General features: G+C 40.6%; 1 protein-coding gene across 2 annotated transcripts in view; it reads right to left on the bottom strand.

Annotated features, from left to right (window-relative positions):
- The window catches only part of STK32B (serine/threonine kinase 32B), a 141802-nt gene extending 115554 nt beyond the window's left edge, over positions 1-26248 (bottom strand). For both annotated transcript variants that reach the window (XM_075150527.1, XM_075150526.1), the window contains exon 1: positions 26115-26248. In XM_075150527.1, the coding sequence (XP_075006628.1) occupies positions 26115-26233 (119 nt within the window). In that variant the 5' untranslated portion in view covers positions 26234-26248. The remainder of the gene's footprint in view (positions 1-26114) is intronic.
- Positions 26249-27459: the final 1211 nt, after the last annotated feature.

A 27459-nucleotide genomic window follows, 5' to 3' on the forward strand; every position in this document is an offset into this window, starting at 1 on the left:
AGGCAAGGACAGTCAGAAACAATGGTCCACACAAGTGCGCAGTACCTTGGAGTCAACCATAACAACACTAGGCTGAAACAACCAGTAGGACAGAAGAACAGTGATCGATCCTTAAAAATAGATATAACGATCTCTCAGATATTTAAATGTCTTTCCTTGTACCTGCATTCAAGAGATTCTTTGCTAGCAATAGAACTGATTATTGACCACATACAATGTTTTTAGTCAGATAGCCATATTTAAGAAATATGCATAATAGGCTGATATGTGGGTGGCGAGACATTTGCAGCATTAGAAAAGGGAGGTCATATTCCAGAAAATATTACGTTAATAATTACAAATGGATGCAAAAATGGAGGGTATTATTGGTGCTGCTTTCATTTACCTCCAAAAGGCCACTTAACCAGTTGATGTCAATAAGTAGGAAAAAAATGTTTTACTAAAAAGGAAGAGTAATATGAGCAAACAGCTGAAAGAGGAACAAATACAGATCATGAAAGAAACGAGGAGGAAGGAGCAGGCAGGGAGAGGACAGAAAAGGGATGATAAGAAGGAAGGCAGAAAGTTGTCAGTTCCAGAGCACGAACCAGTTACACTTGGATAATCTGAGGCTCCTCTGAAGACTGCTCCAGGTAATGGCACACAAGAGAGAGGTTTGTACTTTTCATAACTTTCAACTTTATAAATTCCTAGCCAAAAAGTCTCGGGACCTATTGAAAACAGAGAAGGGCTGGGTGGTCACAGCTACTGATGTCATTCTGAGTCAAACCTTTGCTTCCACAGCAAGAAGTTTTAATTGCTTTGTAATCAACACCCAGGAGACCAAAAGGAAGAGGAAGAAAACAAATATAAGGAAAGAGCAGAGTTTTAAACACATAGAAAACCCGTCTCTGTGAGAAGTATTACCTTTGGATTTTGATCTTGAGGAAAGAGAGATTAAAATGAGTATTCTGAGCTAAGAGCAAAATTAGACTAGCCTTATTAACTCAGAAAATTACACTGGTGTAAATCTGGTGATACAACTCAGACTTATTGCAAATCTTCTCATCCGTACAACTAGAACACAATAAAAACCAAAATATATGGTAGCTATGTCTGGTACTTTCTTGCCTTTAACCAGCTGTAATCCTTTCCTTCAGTGCAAAGAAGGTATGTGTGTTGCTAATTGCTGTAAAAGTGCTGTCACAACTGAATGAAAGCATTTCACACCCATTCTCTGTGGAAATTTATATAGAACTTGAAACAGCAAAGACTTCAGCCAAAAAATGTCTGTCATAGTTAAATTAATTCTGTGCTGTTCACAACTTAAAGTGCAAGACAAAAATTACAGTTGCTAAACTGCTAGTAGTAAATTCACTGGATCTCAAGAACCTCTTCCTGAAGCAGAAGAAATTTTCATCTTTGTTGCATATGTATGTGCCTTTTAGTGTGGTGGAAACTGAGGCTAAATAACCCTTAGGGTATGTTTTCCTTGCAATACTCTTCAGAAGGTTTGGGAAAAGTGTGATGTTCCCAGCAAAGTGTAGACACTTAGAGGAAAGGCAGATGCCACTGATGTACTGACAGTGCATGTGATAGCACTCACCTATGGACTCCTGAAACCCGGGAAATTCAAGGGTAGGGGAAAGTCTAGATGAAGTGTAAGTAATAATTCTTCTCTCCCCAGCCAGCTCCTGATCTTTTATCTACACCAGGGATAAATAATTTTGGCATTACAGATGTATCCTTCTCTTTTCTTATATGGATAAGAACTTCAGCTGAAAGGAAAGCATAGCCAGCTTCATGAGATAGACACATGCTTCACTGAAGGAAGGACAGGTACCTGTTCCCTCTACAGCTGGCTATTTATTTTTCTGAAAGGTAAAAATTGTTCTGATAACCTGGCTGCTTCCTGTTTAAGCAGAAACAGATCTGGCTGCTGAAAGTGCCACACAGATGCATCTTTCATTTCCTCTCTTTCAGCTGCTGTTTATGACTCACCATTAGCAATTTTAATTACAAAAGCCTTTAGTTACCATTTTTGTATTCTACCATTATTACATATTACTAAGTACCTAACTCTAATTACGATGAGGTAATTACTATTGTTGAATGATGACAGTCCTCTATCTTGGATTTAAACTATTAGAATCAATGGTTCTGCCTCTAAGGAAGACACCACCATAAAATATCGATCAAATAATTTTACACACAGTGGTTGGAAGCAGCATAATGCAGATATTTAAGACTAGCAATTAGCAGGAGACTTTTCTGAACACAATGGCATTTAAATCAGTAATAGATGTCTGAAAGGACAAAGATATAGTTATCTACGGGTGTTAAGGAACTGTAGGGTGCTTACCACTTAACGAGGGTTAAAGCTTTTCACTGCTCTGAACCAGGTTCTTGGAGACCAATTCCAAAATAATATTTGTTGCGTGGTGCCTTAGGTGCCTTAACTACCTTAATACAAGGAAGGACCTTTCGTTTCCAATTCTGTTGCCCACCCTTCATTTGTAACCATTTACTTGCACACCCCAAAGGTGGCAGTGCCTTCCTCCCAAGGGAAAGCATTCCAAGTGTCAAGGAAAAATAGAGAGAGGGGAAAAAACTCACTAGTGACCAGCTGGGAGAAGTTGTAGGGCCCCAAATGAGCACCTTTACCAGTGCAGAGGTGTTTCCCAACACTGTTCTGTGGGAGTTTTATAGCTTTCATCAGGACTCTCTATTTTTCTTCTCCTTTTCCTTCCCACGCTCCCACCCTCCATGCCCCCACTCTCTCCAGTAACTTGAAGTCAATGTATGGCATCAGTTATGGACCCTGCTAATAAAGCTTTGTTCCTGCAAGTCTGTATCAACTTTTTGTGCAACGTATTGGTGGTCCTTTGGACATCAGAGTGTCCTCCGGAAGAGCTTTACTATTTCCATTTGTTATATGATAGGCTCTTGATTTCAGTGCCTAAGCAAGGTGTTACAGTTGTGCTTTTGAATGCCTCCTAAGCAACATAAGCCTGAAGCTCAATATTTATATTGAGAACTATTGACATCTAGGAGATAGCACAAAATGTATCTAAATTAACACTTTAGTTTAGACAAGGAACATAGTTCTGAAGTCATTTTCCCCACAGCCCCAGCTACTTTGGTCTGATACACTTTCCAGAGCAGTCTGGGAGCCAATTCATTTTGGAAGCAACTGGCAGATGATCTTTAGAGATGTACCTAGTGCACACCACCAGGGACTCAGTCCACAGGCCCAAATTTATATAGTCTGAAGCAAAGCACCCTGAAATGAGCATAGCGTGGATCTTAGAACCTCAGCAACAATAACTTTACTCTAGAAATCCATTCTTGGAGGGCAAGCAGTGTGCTCCTTGCTAATACAGACACAGCCTTAAAGAACTTAATAAAATGCAGTCAGATGTTTTAGCTACCTCTCTGCTATTGACTGTTGGTTGCAAAAACTTTTCCTTTTTCTCCGAAAAAGACTGCCATTTACTCCTGTGCTATGGATAAATTAATTTACCTCTTCATGATCACTTCAAATTTCTGTAATAAGGACCAATACATTCCAGTTTGGGTCATCTCAGTTCATTCTCCATCAAAACTGATCTGAACTAATAAGCCCATGGGTTCTGGAAGACTAACTGAGCTATAGGAAACCAAAACCTTGAATCTTTGGCCTCTGTACTAAAAATATGCTATTCCAGCAGTTTCAAATACTGGAAATTTTTTCCCCTCACATTTTTCTAGGGAAGGTATGCTACCTTCAGTTGAATCCTTAGTTCAAAAAAAGCTCATCTGCAAAACAGCCCACTGCAACCTAGATGAAAGGACAACTTCAAACTCAAAAGACAAGAAAGAACTCTAGTTAGCTAAGTTTTCTCAAGGTCATGAAGTTTATGATACTTGAGCGCATCGCCAATCTGAATAGAAAGCTTTGTCTTCCACAGCAAAGAATGTAACACATTTATTAGCCTGAGAATTCAGAAGAGTAGAAGGCAGTTTTACAGCATCTTTTGCCTTGCAACAATGCCTTAAAACAAAACAAAACAAAAACAAAAAACAAACCAAAACAAAAAACCCTCGCCCCAAATAAACCTCACGTAAAATAGGAGTCTTCCCTATATTTTACCCAAACTGAACCCTAGTCCAGTCATCTAAGGTGGCTTTTCCTGTGAGTTAGTGAGGTGCTTTGATAGGTAGGTCTCATGCGGGAAATACAAGTCGGGATGGTCTACAGGCTTTGGAAAGCAAAGGAAAAAAGGTATATAAAAGCTCCTTAAAAAAAAAAAAAAGACAAAAGGACTGTTTCAGCCTGTAGCCATTTTTTGGCACAGAATCCTTAGTTTTCCTGCCAGAGTTAGACTTCAGCTATGCCCTGCTCACTCCATCTTACAACATTTTCTCCCCAACAAACTCAAGAAGCTTCTTTCTTCCTCCAGAAGAGCTCTTCTCTCAGCCCTCCCACCTGCCTGCCCCACCACAGAGGGAGCTGAGGTGGGGAGTACAGAAGCCCTCCTCACCAGCAACCTCTGCAAGGATTAGGAGCTATTAAACTTACAGGCATGGGTACATTTCACATGGCATTTTATGCTGTCCTATTTTCTCTCTTCTTTCTGGCAAACAAGAAGGAAGTCGAGACAAAATAGTGTTTAAGAGATATTTACACTAGTTTATGTCAGAGGTCAAAACAACATTACTGCAGGGGAAGGTACCACTTTCTGGAATTATGATTGTTCCTGTTCTCAAGTTAGCATAAAACTTCGGCTCTTCAGGGGCAAAGGGCTTCTTCTGCACAGTACTTAAGTATCTGCTGCTTCCCAACTGTTTGGGTATACTTCTTTCCTTCTCTTCATAGTAAATATACTCCTGGCTTAGATATGAGGCACTCCCATTTCCCTGGGTCGCTGTAGCACTGGTCTCTGCTAAACCTTGTCTGACTTGAAAGTTGCTAGAATTGTATTTACTTCTTTACAAAAGCTTCTGCACCATTCCATACTTTTTTCTTCCCCCAGGGCTTTTGCTTTCTGTGGTAGTTTCATGGATGCACCGCACTACCACATCCTTCAGAGCTTCTATACATATTCGCTGTCAGATCAGTCTCCTGGATCCAGCAGAACAGGATTCCAAATATTCTTTCCGTATCCCTTTACAGACAAAAAGTTAATCCACCCTTCATCTCCAAGACTTATTGTATTGAGTTTGCATGGCAAGGTTTTGGTAGCAGGGGGACTTCTGTGAGAAGCTGCTAGAAGCTTCCCCTATGTCCGATAGAGCCAATGCCAGCCGGCTCCAAGACGGACCCGCTGCTGGCCAAGGCTGAGCCCATCAGTGACGGTGGTATTTAAGAAGGGGAAAAAAGCTTCACAACAGCAAATGCAGCCAGGGAGAGGAGTGAGAATATGTGAGAGAAACAACCCTGCAGCCACCAAGGTCAGTGAAGAAGGAGGCGGAGGAGGTGCTCCAGGTGCCAGAGCAGAGATTCCCCTGCAGCCCATGGTGAAGACCATGGTGAGGCAGGCTGTCCCCCTGCAGCCCGTGGAAGTTAGCAGTGGAGCAGATATCCACCTGCAGCCTGTGGAGGACCCCACACCAGAGCAGGTGGATGCCTGAAGGAGGCTGTGACCCCATGGGAAGTCTGCGCTGGAGAAGGCTCCTGACAGGGCCTGTGGACCCGTGAGGAGAGGAGCCCACGCGGGCGCAGATTTGCTGGCAGGACTTGTGACCCCGTGGGGGACCCACGCTGGAGCAGCCTGTTTCCTGAAGGACTGCACCCCGTGGAAGGGACCCATGCTGGAGCCTTTTGTGAAGAACTGCAGCCTGTGGGAAGGACCCACGTTGGAGAAGTTTGTGGAGGGCTGTCTCCTGTGGGAGGGACTCTGCGCTGGAGCAGGGGAAGAGTGTGAGGAGTCCTCCCCTTGAGGAGGAAGGAGCAGCAGAGACAACCTGTGATGAACTGACTGCAACCCTCATTCCCTGTCCCCCTGCGCCATGGGGGGGCAGGGAGGAGGTAGAGAATTCGGGACTGAAGCTGAGCCCGGGAAGAAGGGAGGGGTGGGGGGAAGGTGTTTTAAGATTTAGTTTTTATTTTCTCATTATCCTACTCTGATTTGAATGGTAATAAATTAAACTAATTTCCCCAAATCGAGTCTGTTTTGCCTGTGACGGTAACTGGTGAGTGATCTCTCCCTGTCCTTATCTCGACCCACGAGCCTTTCGTTATATTTTCTCTCCCCTGTCCAGCTGAGTGACACCCATCACACTTATTTATTTCCAGAAAGCCCCATTACCATTCTCACTGTCATTATTTCTGCTTTCAATTTGTCTTGTACTCAGATTATGTCAGCAGTACATGGAGGGAGAGGCAGAATTACTCTAAAATAAACTGAGCCGAAGGAGAGGGTTTTGAGTATCCCCACAAATAACGAACCAGTCTCTAACACTCTCCTGTAATTCCTTCTCTTTGAATGCAGGCTGTCACCACTGTAATCAGACTCCTATTCAACCCAGCCATTTTGTAATGACCTAATTCCCTGATACATCCTGTATCGGGAGGTTCAGTCTGGGCTTTCATTTGTGATTCTTTTTACTCTCATCACATCTTTACACATCAAACCCACTTTCAGAGTTTTCTTTTTCACATAGTTACCTCATCCATACATCCATCCTCAGGCTTTACAAGTGCCTTGTTTTCTTCAGCAGCCAATGCTTTGCTTTCCTAAAATGTTAACAGAAGTAACAGGTTTGCCACAGCAAATCTTTCTCATACAAAGTGGACCTTTTAATTGTCTAAGGCAGAATTTAAATAAATCAATTTTTGCCTGGTATTTTTCCTTAAAGGCAAGTAATAACAGCGACCACTTACTCCAGTCCACTGTTATTTATTTAATGGAAGTTTATAACTTGCATCCCCATTAAACTTTCAGCGAGACCATTTGTCTCAAGAGTCCTGGACATAAGCTTGTTTTCTTTTCCACTGCAGTTGTTTCCAGTGTTTGGTTTCTTTAAAAAACCCAAAGGAAATAAGCAAGTCCTCCTTCCACCCCTCGAACCGCCTCCAGAGTATACATCCTTGTGTTGTTTAGTGGGGTTTTTTTTTTTGAAGTTATATACAGTTTTCTATCATTTGTGGTGTGATCTCTCCTCTATGCAGAAAGGGGTATAAGGTACAAAATCCCATTTCTTATGCATTACCAGTGTGGAGGAGCAGGGTGGGTACGTATCTAGACTTGCTCTCTGTAAGATATACTGCAGTCACTTGCTTGAGCCTTCATAGACATCCATAAGACGACCTCTAGAAGAACTCAGGGTGAGGCTGGGGGTGTTTGGGGAGAGGGTGGAGCATGCAACTTTCATTATCTGATCATCTGTTGCATACCACCAAGAACGAGGTCTTATAAAGTCAGACACTGTTCAGCCAGCTCTCCCCAGCTGCTGCTAAGTATTTTTCAACTGAACATGCTGAATAGTTGAATTGGGCACTTTTGCCCAGCTTGTCATAAATGACTGGTGATGACTGCTCCGCAGGTGTCTGACCCCCACTTTTGTATTTTGAAGGTTCTGCTGTTTCAAATTTCTCTTAGAAAAAGCAACAACTTCTCTGGCTTGTGCCAATGAGACACAGATGCAATACCTCATGTTTAATTACTTTTGGAGCTGTTTTAGGAGATATACTCACAGACCCTGATGCTCCAGAAAGACAGCTGAAAATAGGAGCAGATATTCTGCACGTGTGTGTTTCATCAAAATATGTCAGTACTTTCCATCACACAAAACAGAAAGAGCAGTTTAAAGTGGGAGACTGTTCATACAAAGTTAGCTGACTATTTTGGAGAAGGCTGCCATATTTTGTAAACCTAAATCAGATCCATTTGACAGCAAGAGAGTATTCAAACCAAATTTCTCCTCTGCCAGCATTTAGGAAATTTTACAATGACTTCGTATTTCCCCTCTTTACAGTTCTACGTGGGGAAGCCTACAACTATCTCAAATAGGCTAGCATTAATTATTAAGAACAGTAATATAAATCATATGTTTAAAGAAGTTTTTTTTCTAAACACTTCTTACAGTAAGAAACAAGCTTTCTCTAAAAAAATGTATGTAATAGATTGTTGGGTGTGCCTAAACTCCTCTCGTCTTTGCCTCTTGAATGAAGGGCAATGCATTAGGTTGAATGCATCAGACTACAATTTGCAGGAGAATCAAGGCCAACATTAGAGAATCAAGATGTTTCTGGATATTCCAATTTTTTCTGGTAGAAGTAAGACATTTAGAAGAAAGAGAAAAATTAGATTTTAGTCAATACACCACTTTCTGTTAAATTTTCTGTTAAAACTACTTTCAGCCATCTCTATATAGAACTTTCATATAAATATGTAGTTAGGCTACAGGATAACAGCTCCCACCCTGCTTTTATTACCAATATTACTGCATTAGTTAGGATAAAAACCCTTATTGGATTTGATTAGATTTCTCTGTAAATAGCAAAGAGTCAGAATTGCGGGTCAGCATCCCATAATAGTTTACATTTTTACAGAAGACTGCTGTAAATGAAGAGACAGCAGTATAACGTGACCAAATACTCAGACAATCTAATTATTTAAATGTACATCACATTTTTAAGGCTAGTGACCAGAATACAAATTATCAGTTTTAACTGTTGGCTTTGACTGATTTGTCTCTCTTTGCTGTCATGGAAACCTACATTAAATTAAAGGCAAAGAAACAATGGAACCTAGTTAATGTCCCATGTATCTTCTGTACAGCAGAAGTATTGGGCAGTTATTTTTAACATAACAGAAGCACCCACAGCATGCTTTTCAAATGCATAGTTAAAGGATTGCTGCTCAAAAAAATTGTATTCCTATAAAAATATAAACACATATAAAAAGAAAGAAGTCAGAAGCACAAGATGGGTAGAAGAGACTCCATCTCTCCTCCCTTGCCCCCCAGCTCACATATTTTGGAGGGTAGATTTAAAGGAGAAAAGGCCATTTTGAACTGCCCTTTTATTTAGTCCCCACAGCCTGGCAGTTTCTCCCTAAGAGCAAGAACCAACCTGGGTTAGAAGCAACAGCCTGTCAGGTTGCCTTGAGAGGAGGCGTCAGGGTGTAGGTACTGGTAGAGGGAGTAAGCATCAAGGTGGTGTCGAGAGGATGTTAAAGAGTTGAGAAAGAAGGATCACTCCTCATTAAACACTACTGTGTCACCTGCCTTCTTTCACTCATCTGTGTACTGTCATCTCTCTGTACTTTGCTTACAGATGTGATTTTTCCCCAAAGACTCAGTGTTTGAAGAGGTAGGAACCACCACATCTTACTTTTCTAGACTGGTCCTTAGAAGGCTTTGCAGGCGCAATTGTACACACAATGCTTTTATGCTCCTGCTGCAGCTTCAGGTTAAAAATTCAGTATTCATGGAGAATGGAGAAGAGGGTAGAGGACAGCGTGGGGGAAAATCCTGTAAGCTTAACTGGGACTTTTCTTTTTATTATTCAATCAAGTTCTCCAAGTAAGTAAAACAGGACATTAAAAGTAATACTTTTTTTCCCAGATTAATCAATGGATAGTTATAGGATTTTGTCTTTATCACTGATTCTAGACTGCGACCAAAACTACCATGTCTCAAGGAAGCAGATGCTTGTTGACCTATCATTTGACCCTATAATTTAATTTCCCTATAACTATACATCCTCTGGGAGTTATGAATGCATAAAACATCTTCCCAAGGTTAAAAGCATCCCAAGGTCCTCAGCATCTTCCCAAGGTTAAACTGAATCGCTTCACACATGACTGATTGAACAGGGGAAAAAAGTGTTTAAGGAGGGAGCGTATCAATTTCTGCTGATGCACCACTGAACTGGCTGGCCGCGGCAGTGGGGGGACCCCGGTGCCAGCTGCCCTGTGCTGTCAGCCTGGCTGGGAGCCTCGCCGTCCCTCCTGCCCTTTTCTCTGCACAGGGCTGGAAAACACTGCACAACACTGCTCCCCAACCCGATTGCGTTTGACAGCTCCATTACTCTGAAGCCACTGACAACACCCTTAATTTCTTGTGTCCTGTAGCTTAAAACCAGGTCGTGCCTGCGAGGTTGCAGGTGGTGGTGTTCAGTCAGGGTTCCTTGCCTGAATAGAGGCTGGACAACAATTTGAAGGACCCCATTTTTCTCTTGTCACTTGGAAAGAACACAGACAACTCAGGAGAGCACAAGAGCCTTGGTGACATGCAAAGTTTTCAGATGTCTCCTGAGTAAGAGAGATAAAAGCAAACAAAAATTACTTTCTATAGTGTGAAATGAAACTGTTCATTAATAAATGATGAATAATGAATATAGGATGTCATTAAAGCAGGCTGTACTTGCCAAAGGTTGTGATAACACTAGTTAAAGATATTTTTTCATCTGAATTGGAGTATCAGCCATTGCCACTCATTATGCCATTAATGTGCATGTGGCATCAGTTTTACTAAATAGACAGCAAAAGAAGGAACCACAGGCAACTCAATATTTATTGATGGGGCATCCTGAAGCTGGCGTATCAAAACACTATTAAAAAGGTCATAAGATACTCTTGAATTATTTACAGAAAGAAAAAAAAAAAAAGAAAAAAAGAAAGAGACAGACATTAAAAATACTTAGTTTATCCAGCCACATTTCAGGAAATAAAGTAAACCATTTTAAAGGGCTGACCAGACATCAACAGCCTTCATACAACAAAATGGACTGCCAGCCAGACGACTCCAGAGAAAAGCGGGACTGAGAGGAATGGGAGAGGAAACCAAGGAGACTGCATCTGAGCAAGCACTTCTCTGTGTGTCACAGGTGAGTGATAGACCTTGGTGAGCAGAAAAGGGCCTAACATGATTGATTAGGAACAGATACAGATGCAGTATGGAGTTGTTTAAGGGCTCAAAGGAAAATTAAATACAAGCTCACTGGCAGGGCAATGTCAATAGAAAAGTTCAATTTCTTCATCAGGTTTGAACTGGGCTAAAGAGTCATAAAAGTAGTATTTTTCCCTTGTTACTCTGAGTGAATCATGTTGTGCTCTTCAACTGTCCCAGGCTGCTAAGGTGGCTGTTGGGAACAGAGCTTCTCTGGCAAATTGCTCATCTTAGAGCCTTTTACTTGGGATGTGGAGGAAGAGCTGTTCATTTCTCGGCAGCACATGTGCCTGAGGCGGCCAGCTCACAGCTAGTCCCAAAGACACGCTGCTCTCTGTGAATCTAGATGCTCACAATGTCATTTTCAATGTTTCACTCCTTTTTAAAAGCCTGCCTTATCAATCTTTCTGTATCTTTACATCCTCATGACTAGTGCCAGTTTTTCAGTACAGGTAAAATTCTTGTTTCCACTTGAACAAATGCTAGAAAACCCTATGCTTCATTGGTATTATTCTCTAATTTAGTGATCCCAAATATGGATCAGAATCAGACCTTTGCCCTTATTATTTCATAGGAGCCTGGTTAGACACCAGATGCCACAAGGCTTTTAGAATAGTGACAGTACAACTGTAGGTAGCTTCTCTAAGCCCATACTTCACTAAAGACTACTTAAATCAGGTAGCTACAGCATGGCTGAAGACAAATGGAAGATGTTGCTATACCAGACATCCCAGATCTAGTGAAAATATGGAGGTGTTCACATATGAACCCTGGATCATCCAATAAAGCTGTGTCAAGAAGAGAAAATTGTACTACCTGTCATTTATATAAGGCTGGTTGTACTAGCTGGAAAGAAGCGAAGCTTACCCTTCTCTAACGAATGAAGTACTATACTATTAAATCTACAGATGTCATCATTTACTAAGTGATGAAGAATAGTAATAAGGATAAGACTTGAGACCAGCATAACGTATTTTATCCCTCTCAGATGTTAATATCTTAACTTGTAAATTATCATAGAATCATAGAATCATTAAGGTTGGAAAAGACCTCTTAAGATCATTGAGTCCAACCGTCAACCCAACACTACCATGCCCACTAAACCATGTCCCTAAGCGCCTCATCTACACGTCTTTTAAATACTTCCAGGGATGGGGACTCAACCACTTCCCTGGGCAGCCTGTTCCAAGGTCTGACCACTCTTTCAGTAAAGAAATTTCTCCTAATGTCCAATCTAAACCTCCCTTGGCGCAACTTGAGGCCATTTCCTCTCGTCCTATCGCTAGTTACTTGGGAGAAGAGACCAACACCCACCTCGCTACAACTTCCTTTCAGGTAGTTGTAGAGCGCGATGAGGTCTCCCCTCAGCCTCCTCTTCTCCACACTAAACAGTCCCAGTTCCCTCAGCCGCTCCTCATAAGACACGTTCTCCAGACCCTTCACCAGCTTTGTTGTCCTTTTCTGGACGCGCTCCAGCACCTCCATGTCCTTCTTGTAGTGAGGGGCCCAAAACTGAACACAGGATTCGAGGTGCGGCCTCACCAGTGCCGAGTACAGGGGCACGATCACCTCCCTACTCCTGCTGGCCACACTATTTCTGATTCAGGCCAGGATGCCATTGGCCTTCTTGGCCACCTGGGCACACTGCTCATGTTCAGCCGGCTGTCAGCCAGCACCCCCAGGTCCTTTTCCTCTGGGCAGCTTTCCAGCCACTCTTCCCCAAGCCTGTAGCATTGCCTGGGGTTGTTGTGGCCCAAGTGCAGGACCCGGCACTTGGCCTTGTTAAGCCTCATACAGTTGGCCTCAGACAATTGATCCAGCCTGTCCAGGTCCCTCTGCAGAGCCTTCCTACCCTCCAGCAGATCAACACTCCCGCCCAGCTTGGTGTCATCTGCAAACTTTTTGAGGGAGCACTCGATCCCCTCATCCAGATCATTGATAAAGATATTGAGCAAGACCAGCCCCAAAACTGAGCCCTGGGGAACACCGCTCATGACCGGCCGCCAACTGGATTTAACTCCATTCACCACAACTCTCTGGTCTTGGCCATCCAGCCAGGTTTTTACCCAGCGAAGAGTGCACTTGTCTGAGCCGTGAGCCGCCAGCTTCTCTAGGAGAATGCTGTGGGAGACAGTGTCAAAGGCTTTACTGAAGTCCAGGTAGACCACATCCACAGCCTTTCCCTCATCCACCAGGCGGGTCATCTGGTCATAGAAGGAGATCAGGTTGGTCAAACAGGACCTGCCTTTCATGAACCCGTGCTGGCTGGGCCTGATCCCCTGGTTGTCCCGCACAAGGCTTGTGAGCGCCTTCAAGATGAATTGCTCCATGATCTTCCCTGGCACCGAGGTCAGGCTGACTGGCCTGTAGTTCCCTGGATCCTCCTTCCGGCCCTTCTTGTAAATGGCCGTCACATTGGCAAGCCTCTGGTCGTCCAGGACCTCCCTTGTTAACCAGGACTGCTGATAAATGATGGAGAGTGGCTTGGCAAGCTCCTCCGCCAGCTCCCTCAGTACCCTCAGGTGGATCCCATCCAGCCCCATAGACTTGTGAGTGTCCAGGTGGTGTAGCAGGTCGCTGACTGCTTCCTCTTGGATTATGGGGGGTTTATCCTGCTCGCCGCCCCTGCCTTCCTGCTCAGGGGGCTGAGTACCCTGAGGATAACTGCTCTGACTATTAAAGACTGAGGCAAAGAAGGCGTTAAGTACCTCAGCCTTCTCCTCATCCTCAGTAGCAATGTTCGCCCCTGCATCCAATAAAGGATGGAGATTCTCCTCGGCTCTCTTCTTGTCATTAATATATTTGTAAAAATATTTTTTGTTATTTCTTATGACAGTGGCCAGGTTGAGTTCTAGCTGGGCTTTTGCCTTTCTAATTTCCTCTCTGCACAACCTAACGAGATCCCTGTACTCTTCTTGAGTTGCCTGCCCCTTCTTCCAAAGGTGGTAAACTCTTCTTTTTTTCCTGAGTCCCAGCAAGCCAGGCCGGTTGTCTTCCCTGCCCGTTCTTCTTACGGCACATGGGGACAGCCCGCTCCTGCGCCTTTAAGACTTCCTTTTTGAAGAACGTCCAGCCTTCCTGGACCCCTTTGCCCTTCAGGATGGTCTCCCAAGGGACTCTCTCAACCAGTGTCCTGAGCAGGCCAAAGTCCGCCCTCCGGAAGTCCCTGGTAGTGGTTTTGCTGGCCTCCCTCCTTACTTCACTAAGAATCGAGAATTCTATCATTTCATGGTCGCTAAGCCCAAGATGGCCTCTGACTACCACATCTCCCACCAGTCCTTCTCTGTTTGTGAACAGCAGGTCAAGCGAAGCACCTCCCCCAGTAGGCTCACTCACCAGCTGTGTCAGGAAGTTATCTTCCACACACTCCAGGAACCTCCTCGACTGTTTCCTCTCTGCCGTGTGGTATTTCCAGCAGACATCCGGAAAGTTGAAGTCCCCCACGAGAACAAGGGCTAGCGACTGTGAGACTTCTGCCAGCCTCTTGTAGAATATTTCATTTGCCTCCTCATCCTGGTTAGGTGGTCTATAACAGACTCCCAGCAGGATATCTGCCTTGTTGGCCTTCCCCCTCATCCTTACCCACAAGCACTCGACCTTATCATCACAATCGTTGAGCTCTATACAATCATAGAATCATAAAATCATTAAGGTTGGAAAAGACCTCTAAGAAGATCATCGAGTCCAACTGTCAACCCAACACCACCATGCCCATTAAACCATGTCCCCAAGCGCCTCATCTACACATCTTTTAAATACTTCCAGGGATGGGGACTCAACTACTTCCCTGAACAGCCTGTTCCAATGTTTAACCACTCTTTCAGTAAAGAAATTTTTCCTAATGTCCAATCTAAATCTCCCTTGGAGCAACTTGAGGCCATTTCCTCTCATCCTATCGCTTGTTACTTGGGAGAAGAGACCGACACCCACCTTGCTACAACCTCCTTTCAGGTGGTTGTAGAGAGTGATAAGGTCTCCTCTGAGTCTCCTTTTCTCCAGGTTAAACAGCTCCCCTGGATGGACCTTCATCTATATCCTCATTTGCCTGGCCTTCAAGTTCCAGGGCCCCATATCTATTGTGTAAGGGCAACGGGGAAGGTGAGGGAGGCCGGGAGGCGATTCGCCTGGTGCCCCAAGCAGGGACTTGTTTCCATTCCTTTATTATCTCTCTACATTTTTCTACTGTCTTATAAAGCTTAACTCCTAAAATTCCTTTTAAATGTATATAGCTTAGAATACGCTGTTCCATTTTTATCAAACTATTTTCTCTGTGAAGGAATATTTTGGTTTTGAATATTATATTCAAATAAAGGATATTTTGTTCAATTGTTCAATTGTTCTACTTCAAGGTGAACAAAATATTTTGGTTATTTTTTTTAAAATGGTTGCCAAGTCTTCAGCTTGCACGGAAAGAACAGCAAGCACAGAGATGCTTGCTCATCTCTCCTCTTCTTTGGAGAGACCTGAGAAACAAAACCTGACTTAGTCTTCTGCTTTCTTTATTTTCAAATAGCAGTAAAGGAAGTTCAGACCTTGAAGAATCTGACTTATGCACCAATATTGGTTACATTTTCTGATTAGGTTAGATTTTGTACCCACTGAAGGTGAAAAATGCCTTCTCCTTTCATCCCACAGTTCACATACCTCACCAGGCTCATTATCATTTCTGTTTGCATTCTTATTTTCTCCCATCCTTTTCCCAGCCCACCTGTTGGTAAGCCTGTGAAAGCTATGGTCAAGAAGAAGAGTTACTTCTGTTAATTCCATTTTGCTTATTGGTTTGCCATCAAGACTCAATCCCACCACCTCTGCTTTTTGCAAGAAAGAATTTATGCTCTGTGTCCTGGATAAATTCTAGTTTATCCAGGTAGTTAGAGAGAATTTGACAGGCAGAAGTCATTTTCCTCCTGGCCACAACTGTTTTGCAGAGGAATTTAAACAGTCATCTTCATAGCCCATGACATTTCCTCAGTCAGGATATAGTTTGTAAAAAGTACAATATCAGTAGAAAAGGAACCTTAAATCCTCCTTTATGTGGCATGTACTTATGAAGCATGAGAGTTAGTCTCTTCTAATAAGAACTTTACACTGCAAAACTGTCATTAATTTAGAAATAAAATACCATTAATTTTTTTCTCAAGTCTTAGTATCAGCTTCTCACTGCACTTTACAAGTACAATAAACATCATTTTAGTTCAATAAAATGGAATTAAGTGTACACTTATGCTGTAAAAATCTGTAGTTGACTTTTAAAATAATAAAAGCTTTGATAAATTTTAATGAAGCAAGGCAAAGGGTCCCCTAAACAGGCAATATTAAAACAATAATGCATTACAGAACTTCCTGCTTTGGTTCAATTCCACTATTTGCCATTTTAAATCCACTCTATTTGATACAATTCTTACAATGCAAAATTTAAATTGCCTTACACTCAAGATTTTTATTATTATTTATTTATTTACGCCTCTTATATCTATATAGTTAGACTTTTGTCTTCTGTTCTGTCCTTTTGGACATTTGGCAAAAAAAGTCTCCAAGTTCTAATACTTGGCAACATGAAAAATAGTCTTGGCATCCTAGAAGAAGTAAAAAGGAAAGATCTGATTTGAAGAGCTAACATATTACCTGAAGCACACAGACATTGCTTTAATTATCACTATTTTGATATTCCTTGCTGGGTTTTTGTTTGTTTTTAATATTGGTGCCCTGACTTTTACATCAACTTGTTATAAATAAAAAAGAATTCACCGATGTGTTTCATCTCTGTTTTGAACTAAAAATATCATTGCTAAAACCTCAAATATATTCTAAAGTAAACTACTAGGAATAATTTCCAAGCCATATTACACCACCAATAGTCTCCAAGAATAACTTTAACATTTTTGGACTAGGTGTAGATTTGTAGGATCTTGTTTAGTATAAAAGTTTTGCAGTGAAAGTGTTAAGTACTTATTTTTGTTCTGTAATGATCACCTACTTTGCATTCACTCTCTGGATGTCTATAGACGATTTTACAAGTACATCCAAGACAGTTTTGCTTTCTGATGGTTGTCCCACAGTTGTAGAGCTTTGTTAATATGGTGCTGAGCTGCATCTTATATAGTCTACCTTTAGCAGAGCTTTTAGTACAGCCTAATTGCAGTCCCAGTTTCCATAGCATAGGTAAGAATTACTCATGCCCGCCTGAAAACAGTAGATTTGCATGATGAAGTCATTACTCTGTCACTGATTATGAGAACCACTTTACCTACAGGACCTTGGTTATCAGTTTAATTACACACTCTAGCTATCATGTTTGGCATTCATAACCTTTAAAACAGAGAATGAAAAAAAAAAGAAAAAAAGCACTGCTTGCCTAAATTGGCAATTGAGAAGTCTGAAGCAATATCTAAGGGCTTTTCTTCTTTCTTTCCCATCTCATTAGGCTGAGAGCACTGAAACCCTGCTCCCCTGCAAGCTCTCCTGAGAATACCCCTGCCGCAGCAGTGGAGCTCTGCTTCTGGCCAAAAAGAAACAATACTCATCCCTGCCACAAACGTGCGGAGAATTATTGTGACTATCTACACCACAGACCTGAGACATGGCCAAGGCTAACCCCAAGCTCATGGGGGTCTGCTTTGGACAGCAGCTATCCCCCTGTGAAGGCAGAATGAGGCAATAATCACGAATTCATAAGAGGATCTTGACTGAAAATGAACATTCTTAAAACAAAAGGGATTATTTTTCCCAGCAGTTTGATATTTATTGGTGTTTATAATAAAATTCCTCTTGCAGTGAAAGCTTTGTCTAAGAAAAGTTCATTATGGGTCAGCAAATAAAGTCTCTGTCTCAGTAAGAATGATGCAGAAGACAGGCTCCTAAGAAAGGTCCCAGGATGCAATGAGACATACATGAGATGAAATATCTATTGCAGCAGTTTTTAATGCAAAAAAGATCAAAACTTAAACTATGCCAAAGGCCAATTCCTGCTTTTATGAAGAACGTATTAAAGTTAAGCCCAAAGAGATATATTTCAAGGTGACAGCAATTTCTCACAGGGAACAATTAGTCACTAGAACAAAATTCAATATAGGCAGACTCAAGACAGTGTTGCAATACTGGCAATTAGTATCTTAAGGTATTAAAATCAGCACAAAAATAAGTAACTGTTGGATCATGCATTCATCAGTCAGTGAAGATGTTACAGGTAACACATTTAGCACAGGCACCTAGAGATACCAACTGGCAGTGTTGACTCCAATATAATTTCCACAGCCAGAAATAAAATCCTGAATATTTACAACTCAAGACAAATCTTTCCTATATTCTCTTCTTCCAATTATCCCACCCTTCCTGCTGCCTCATCACCTTTTCCTGCCCTTTTTCCTCCATCATTATCTCTTCTAAGCCTCTGGAGAACAGACATTTTTTTCAATCTTAGACATAAAACTTCTATATCTTTACCTATTCCAGATTTACATTAATGCAGTGATGAATTGATCTAGCTATTTGAGGAAAGTACTAACCCTTTGCTTCCTTTATAGCAAAAAGAGTTCACCCATCTAAGCTCTGTGCAAGACACTAAATATATCTTTCTCCCTTGATTTACAATCTCTTCTTGCCTGGAAAGGAATCTTAGAGCCCATCACATACCTAGAAAGGCCCAAGATTACATGGTCTAGGGTTCATGACCTCAGCTAAATTCACAAAAGTAGTAAGAAATGTATATTGTATCAATAAGCATATCAGTGGCTGTTCTCCAGCACCAAGACCAAATGGCACAGAAAAGTCTGTGCCTGGACTATTAAACTGTCAGCCTCAAAAACCAGGGTGATGGCATGCAAGCTGCCTACTGGGAGCAATCTGGCTGTGCCTAGGGTTTCTCTGGGATAGTGCTCATGCCCCAGCCCACAGCTAAGCTAGGAGCAGGTCTAAAAATATTTAGCAGTATGGAAAATTGGGTTTGAGAGTCCAGGAAGAATACCAAGATTTAAATTACTAGCATAGATGTAGCCAAAGAGGGCAACATCATAGCCTTTCTTCCCATAAACCAGGCTTAGAGCAGCTGGGTACAACCAAAGGGAGCTAAAAGCATTGAGCACCTTCATTACTCTTCAGGAAAACTGAATGTTTGTCAGCATCTGTTGTTTCATGACCTTTTGGGGATCCACCACGTACTATCAAGATAGACATCATTACAGCCTGACTTTCCTTTTCAGCAGGACTCCTTACTGCTGAAAAGGTAATCAGGCTGGTTGCAAACACCCAACCTGTGTCCCAACAGGAAACACCACAAGCCCCCTGCTCCCTTCTAAAAATATCATGTAATTTTTCTGTTAAATCATGGACTTTACTCACAGCCTTTAGTATGGAGTCTCATGAAGTTCAGAAAGCTGGTCATATTAGATATCAGAAAAGAAATTTTCCACCTCCTATAAAATATTTTCACTCCAGATTAGGTCTACTATATCAAGACAGTTACACAACACTGCAGCCACTAAGCAAACTCACCTAAGACCAACCTGAACTACCTCCTCTTGGTGCTTGGGGTCACTGATAGGTAATCGATGCTCCTTGATTGGTTATTTTCAGCTCCACCCAGCAGTAAAACACTTGGCCAGGTGTTTTTGCTTCCCTGAGTTTGTAGGTTTATGCACGTTTCTCATGTCATCTGAGGAGCAGAGCCATGCTATCGGGCAGTCCAAGGTGATGTTTCTCCCAGCCTATTCTAGAAAGGGCACCTTCACAGACAAGTGATAATTTCCAGTTATGTGTGTGTGCATGTGTGTACATTAAACAACCCATCTAACAAGGGAGACCGAACAAATAATTTCTTCTCTCCAGTATTCTTTTTTCTCTTTTTTACCTCCCCTTACTTTTGAAGACAGTTTGGGGTCTTAGGTGAATTCAGAAATGCATGAACATTTTTGCTACAATGTGTGTTCTTTGCTTGTTTCTGTTTTCACTGGATTTGAAACTTAGTCTTACTCTAGCTGGTAACAGTAATGTACTTTTGTAGGTCTGTCTTATGAGAATCATGCAGTTTCCAGAGACTGATGACTAGAAAGAAAAATACATCAAAATATAGAGCCACTTTGAGAATGCAGCTAAAACTTCTTTATGGGCTGTTAAATATATCAAACATATTGTTCTGTCTATAGGAAAATGACCTATAAGCTGTCAGAAGTAAATCTTCACCCTTCTCCCTCTGCTGTCTTTGAAAATGTTCTGACAATTTAAAAAGGAAATAACAGCTTTAAGCAAGGCTATCAAAAATAAGATCACTTCAATGTTCCAAAAGTTTTGAGGAATGGTGTAAAACTTTTTTCTGATTTTTCTGTTCCACATCAGCAGAGAAACCATTCTGATACGTGATTTTTTTGAAAAAAAAAATCTGTCTTTTGTGGTAAGCTGTATTATTTTCAGAGCAGCCAGTGGACCTACTCATATTTGAAGACAAGTCATGCAATGACAACTCTAGCAACATTGGTAGAAAGGGAGTAATCTGATTCTTGGCTCAGTCCTAATGCATTTTGTGAGAAAGATATTTAAAATATGGATCCTTTCAGGAACGCTACTCATCTTGCCCAGGGGACACCCAGGTATTTGGAGAAGGATAAACATGGATAAAATGCAGGATCTTAAAGGGACACGTTGTAGTCTCAGGATGGGACTGTGTTAGGAGCTGACATTTCTACAGCTTATTCATCTATGCTTGAAATACATGACATACAAAAGGTCTGATAAAAAACAGGACTGCTTTTCATTTTAAGAAGGAATTTCTATTATAAGAAATGCCTACAACGGTGATAAAACTGGCTACAAGGCTCACATATCTTTAAGCATTTATTCAATTTCATTTCTAAAATGAAGGCTATAAATCAACTCCAAGCCCTTCCTGAAAAATGCTGTTATCCTCCAACCTATTATGAGTATTTACAGAAGAATGATTCTTTTCTGTGTCAGATGTTATGAAAGACAGTTCATACTTCAAATAGTATGATTTATAAGTTGAGATTATGAAGTTAAATTTAATAAAGCTCAGAGAAGATGCATGAGCTTCAAAAAGCTTTTTGATATAGATCTTTTGGAGTTGAGATGATACCCTTGTTTTATATTAGCTGTTCTGTATTCTTATGTATGCTGGGGTTACTGATGGATGCCAGCAGAATTGCCCACTACAGAAGGTTTACCTTTCCTCTTCTCTTTCTCTCCATGAGAATTTAACTGATGACAGATTGCTTACGCATATCTTTCTACTTCTTTGTGCAGTTATCATGCATAACTAAAGGGCTTTCCAGCCTTCATGTTTGAGTTGCCAACTTTTCTTTTTGATGACGTAATTCCTCAAAGAAAGATTAATCTTCTTGGTTAGTATTCCCTTTGGTTCAAGGAATTGTTGGGAGATTTACCACTATATTAATTTTATTTTGGAGGTCCGGATGATTAACTTTTGAAAATCAGCTGTTCTGGTCAGGGACAGTCCCACAAACTTGTGAAAAGGTTGTCATGAGCAGAATTTCCTCCAGATATGCTTTTCAATATGGATTTGGGATTTGACATTTTGAATTAAAAGTAATAAGATTTCATTTCAATTCATCCAAAAGCCAAAAAAATAAATTTTGATGACACTGAAGTTCTTCTTACAGAAAATGATACTTTGAAAAAAAAGGCAAGTATTTTGATAAAAATTCCCTGATTTTTTCATCATGTATATCTCTTCCAGACAAAAGAACAGCAGATCAGATCTAGGCTACCAACCTAAGATTAAGTCTTGCTTCATATAACTGGGGACTAGGGGAGGGAGGAATCAAGGGAAACCAATGCAACCAAAATAAGTGCCTAATTTCCCTTTCAAATCAATGGAGAAATGTAGATTTTCTGAAGACTTTTGGAGTGTCATCCAGGCTGGTCCAGCCAGCTAATTACTTTTCACTGAGATTGCAAGAGGCAAATAAGATTGATACATTTATATCAACAAATCTCTTGGCACTATCATCACATTATCTGTAGTAGACAAATAGTCAGCTCATCTGGACAGCAGAAGACATGACCTCTAGGCCCCCTTTAGCGTAGGCAGCCGGATCCTCAATTCTTCACAGACTACATGACTGTTTAACGGCAAGCCCGCAAAGTGTTTTGTGCAAACATACTTTACTACAGTTCCTAATCCAAAGTCTGTTTTCAGATTTTATCCAATGACAATCTAATGTAAAATGCACACACACCACAATTAAACCGTTTTGGAAAAGCTGTGCACCACTACTCGTCTTTGTCTCGGTCCTGCCTATAACTGAATTTCTGACTTTCTCTAGGAGTGTTAGTGTTCTTTTAGTTCACAGAGTGTCAGTTGCTGTCTACTGATGCGGGGGCTGCAGCAGAGCTAGAGCTCTAGATGGCAGATTGGTACTTACCTTCTCAGAAAAATTACTTCTGAATATCCTTAGGAAATCAAAGTTGGATACCCCAGCTAAGTAGGGAGATGCCAATTAAGTTTAGTAGGCTGATGGGATTTCTGAGTTTTAGTCATCAAAATCTTACCTTAGGCAGGATTTTTGAAAACTGCTATGCACCCTTAGAGAGTGTGATAGAGCTAGAAAGACAGACTGGTCCAAAACAGCCCTGTCAAAAGAAACTCAACATTTACATGAGCTGCAGCTGTGTTATTGCCCATACACCATGACATAACTGTTCCTTGTTAAATTAATATTCCAGTTTGTGAAACAAGATAGAGTTAGTAGCTCCTGTTACAGCCTATTTGTACATTTACAATGCAATTTTAAAAATGGACAGAAAAAAATCCAACTCAGAAAAATTAAACACAAATCTAGCTGCAATTACTGTAGAAGAAATGCAGCTTCAACTGTTTCTTTCCATTAGTATGCCAGGAATTGACTCATAAGAGGAAATTCATGGATTCCTGTTAATTATCTAATGTAAGTTATAGCTACAATGTAAATGTATTTGATGCAAATTATTATTGCATCTCAACTGCAAGTAAAAATACATTAAACAGGCTGCTAATTCACCAACAATCAATGAAAATGCTGTTATTTTAAAACATTATTATTGGGAATACATAAAATATGTTTAAGGAATATTCCATTTGTACTTGCAGTGTTCCTTTTTTCATGGTAGTAAATAAACAAATAAAATGTAGTTTCAATTATTAAATAAATCAATATAATTAATAAGTTTAAGAGCTTCATATGGCTTAGTGTTAATAGAACAGACGTGACCATTATTCATGGGTCACTTGTGATTTTTGCCCTTGTTGCAGTTCAATAACAGAAGTCATTTTTTGAAGACAATGTGTAGAACATCTTGAAATTCAGGCAAAAGTTGAGACAGAGCATTTAGAGGTCTGGAATATGCCACTGCAGTCTGCAAATGTAGACACTCCAGAAATCTATCAGAAGCTATTTTAAATTCATTTAGGATTGTGCAAGGCTAATTATAGAAACATATTATGGGCCTGGTACAAAGAATGAATTATTTGGGGTAGGTTAGATTAATTTTGGGGAGGCTTGGGTTCAAGACTTTCCTTTGCTGTGCTAGTCCAGGGTGAAATAAAGGTTCCTCAGTAGTTCAGTACCTCACTCTGGAGTCAGGGTTTTGAATGACTAGACATTTGAATGTGTAGTGTTTGAGGTGAACACTTCAGGTGAAAATACTAAGTGTCAATGAAATTATTTTTGGAAAAATTTCTACAGTTCTAATTGTGTATGTCCAAGTCCCTGAATCTCAGTAGAGTCTCATATATCCAGGGTTTGACTACACAGTTGCTCACCTTTAACAGGAAGGATGGAGGTCCCTAGAGCAGGATCTCCTACTCTCATTTAGCCACTCTGGTTATCATAGTAGATGAAACATGCTGGGGAGCATTTCCAAGCACTCAGGCCACCTGGCAGGGAGCAGCTCGTGCCTCTCCTAGGAAGTCCTTGCTGCTGAAGGGTGTTGGCCACGCCACATTGATCTGTGGGACACTGTGACTCTGGAACTATCCCAGGAGCTGTTTGGGAAGGGGCTGGCTCAGGTGGGGCAACGCCAAGGGCCAGTCCAGCTGCATCAGACAGCACCTGGGAATGTTCCTGGATGCTGTTTCACCTACTCGCTTAGCTGTACCTTCACACGTTCATGTTTTGGCTCTGAGGAGAACCAAAGTATGTTATCTACATGGGCATTTCAGGCTGTGAAGCACTGAGATGCTAAGGCAGCAGGGGTTGAATGGTTGCACAAGCGAATTGCTTATCTTTGCAGGACTATCCCTGAATGTGGGCACTGATTTTAGATCTGGATGTAAGTCTTCAGACTATTCCACGTTCTTCTGTCTCATACCATAGACCTGAAAACTAACTTCGGTAAGAGGGAGACAGGACTGTTGGCTGTTGAGCTGGGTCACAAGCTCTAATGCCAGTGATAAATTTCGGGCCCCATCCACGGGAGATGACCTGTCATTTATTACGTGATCTGATGGGTGGACAGGCCCCCTCTGTGCCTTCTCTTCAGAGAAAAATCTTGTCATTCTCCCTAATAAGCATCCTAGATAGATTGGTCAACTATAAGCATTGCTAGAGACATTGAATATAGAACATTATTAGTGCACTCGAGCATCTTGAATAGTGTCCTATTTGCCTGAAATGTTTTGTTAATTCTAGAGTACTACATTTCTCTTTCATTTTCTACATTTCTCATATACACATAGAGTATAACATTTGAGTCTTGAGATCTTGTGACAGTATTTCAGAAGCATGAGAAGACTAAATTAATTATTTACAATAAAAATCATCATCATACCCAACACATTTTAAGGTATTGCTTATTTCAGGTTTAATCTTTGGCATGAAAAAAGAAACCAAGAAAGATTATTTATTAGCTGATTATTATTCAGTAATTGGAATCTAGCATACTTTTTGTTTCACAATAAATATTTGATCTTTAGTCCTTCAACATTGTTATGTTCACTGAAGTATCTTGTAGATCATGTTAACCTATGACTGTTTCTGCACAGTGTCTAGTTACACAGTGGAAATCTTTGCTGCCCCTTGTTAAAGAACAAAAGTTTGTGAGTTCAAAAGAGATTAGACAAATGGATGAAAGAAAAATCCACAGGCTCTTAAGCACATTTCTTCTGTTCTGAAGAAATCACCAGAATACAGGTTGCTGTTGGAAAATATACTGGGAAAGTTTTGTATTACAGTCACAGTATTTTTCTTTAAGCCTCCAACAGGATATTAGGTTAGCTCAAGTATGATCATTCACGTCAAGTGGATAGCACTTGAGACATATATATATATGATCAGGTCCTTTCTGAATTAATTTTGGGATCAAATCCTTTGCTGATATAAGTGGGTGCACTTACACTAAAGCTGTATTAACTCAAGCCAGAAAATAGTTTGTCTTTTAGTTCATGAAAGATGATAATCTGGCAACAAGAAATTTTTCACATGTACAGGTCAAGAGTGAGCTGAAGGATGGGCAAAAGACCGTAGGTTAGGCAATGACTCTAGTAAGACAGCTAGAACTCACAAAACAGAAGGTCTGTTTGCACTGTGACCATCTGCAGGCAATCAAGCTCTTCATGAACTGACCATTTTTCATATCATAATGGTTTATGTCCCCTTTTTTTTGAATGACATAGGTAATTTTTAGATAAGGGAGGAAAAGTCTGCATCCCATTACTACTATCACTACATAAAAGCCAGGAAATATTTTAAGTTAGTTGTGTAGTTGAAGCTAGTCATTACTTGACCAACATTTTCTCACACTCGTATGTGACTGAGGCATGCAGTGGCTAACACTGGAAAGATAAGAGAAATTCCAGGTGACAGAAAGATGTTTTTCTGTTGTTCCATGGCAGCCATTTTTTAAGAGTTACTGAGTTCTGAATTTTCTTTGAATCAACTAAAAAAAAATTTGACTGAATGGTTGAGTTTCATATTCCACAGCCTCATAACAGACGTTTAGTCGAGGTATTGTCAAAAAGAAATGATGAAGCTGGACAGAACAATGGATTTCCACACACTGCTGTAACAATCTGGAGAGAAACCAAACCAGAAATGAAAAGGTAAATGTGATGTTTAAATATTCCCATGCAAGAGGACATCTTTAAAATATTCATGAAAAATAAAACCCTCTGCAAAACCTAAATACCTTAAAAAAAGAGGTCATCAATTTTTTTTCATACTTTTCAGCTTTCCAGCCTTCCATAGCCTGAACTGGTTCAGCAGTAAGTAGAAAACAAGAGATTCTTGACAGAAGGGTAACGGTTTGCTTACCACAGATTGACTAGGAAGGGATGCTCCAGGCCTTGCATTATCTGTAGCTCCCGAAAAACATTTCGAACTTCATCTCTCTCAATGCACTTCTGTTTATTCATATATTTCATGGCATACATTTTCTTGGTGTCTCTCTTCTGTACAATGCACACCTAATTGACAGCAGAGTGAAAGATAAAGTTTGACACCTACAGAAAGGAAACTCAGTTGTGACTTCAAAAAAAAGGAGACATTTACGATATTTCAGTAATCCAGGTCTGGATACCACAACCTAGGAACAGCTTCAGAAAGTCCACATTACAGCTATGCAGGATTCTTCATAATCGATTGTAATTAATAAATTAACAAAAGAACAACCCACTCATGTATAAGAAGAAATGGGGACCAAGAAAAGTGGCATAACTTTCGGAAGTTACACAGTAAAGCTGGGAGGAATACACTCCAGTTGCTGGAATTGCAGGCTATTCCATTAGTCACAGAAATTACTATCTCCTGCCTAGGAAAATGCGCAATCATTGTCCTCATTCCCGCAAGTCAATACACACATCTTGATTACTGCATCATAAACATAGCCTACGTTCACAAGGCTCAATATTTCATCTAAATATCAGAATTATGCTCCCTTAATTATTGTTGAAAAGAAAAAGAATTTTCATACAGAAATTCATCATAATATATTTGAAGTCACAAGAGACCATTACAAGGATTTAGTCTCTGGCAGTAAATTTCTTTGCTTTAATTTTGTTTTCTTTTTTTGAAAAAAGTCGAATAATTTTGTAAATGCAGGAAAAAAATCTTAATCAAGAGAATGCCCATGTAAGGCCTGGATTGTTTTCCGTTATGGCAGTTTACCTTGTGAATGAAGCTGGAGAGTGTCACCAGCACCACATCTAAGAACCATTATTTTAAATATGATTTCTGGCAACACAGAAATATAAGATTGTTCAGTGTCTCATCTCCAAAGCTGGTGTAAATCTCATATTCATAACAGCCCTACACACACACATAGAGCAAAACTATATCTTCAGCAGACTTTTGCTCTGAAGGGTTTTTCCTGGTAATTGATCAGGACTTTTATAGGTGACACTCCTAGTGTGTCTTCACAGCTAAGAGAATATTAGCTGAAAATATTATTTTGGTGCGACATTTATATTACTGATACAGCCATAAGCTCCAATCAGAATTTTTCATCATCAGGACGTATACAGACTATGTACTGTAAGCATCTGGTTTAGATATCACAACTCTGTAGTGTCTAAAATCAAGGGTATTCTGGATTCACTTGATGTGGGCACTATTATTTTGTATGTATATTTATGCACATACACACATGCACACACACACA

Source organism: Calonectris borealis, chromosome 4 (assembly GCF_964195595.1).
Source record: "Calonectris borealis chromosome 4, bCalBor7.hap1.2, whole genome shotgun sequence".
In the NCBI taxonomy this organism is placed as follows: Eukaryota; Metazoa; Chordata; class Aves; order Procellariiformes; family Procellariidae; genus Calonectris; species Calonectris borealis.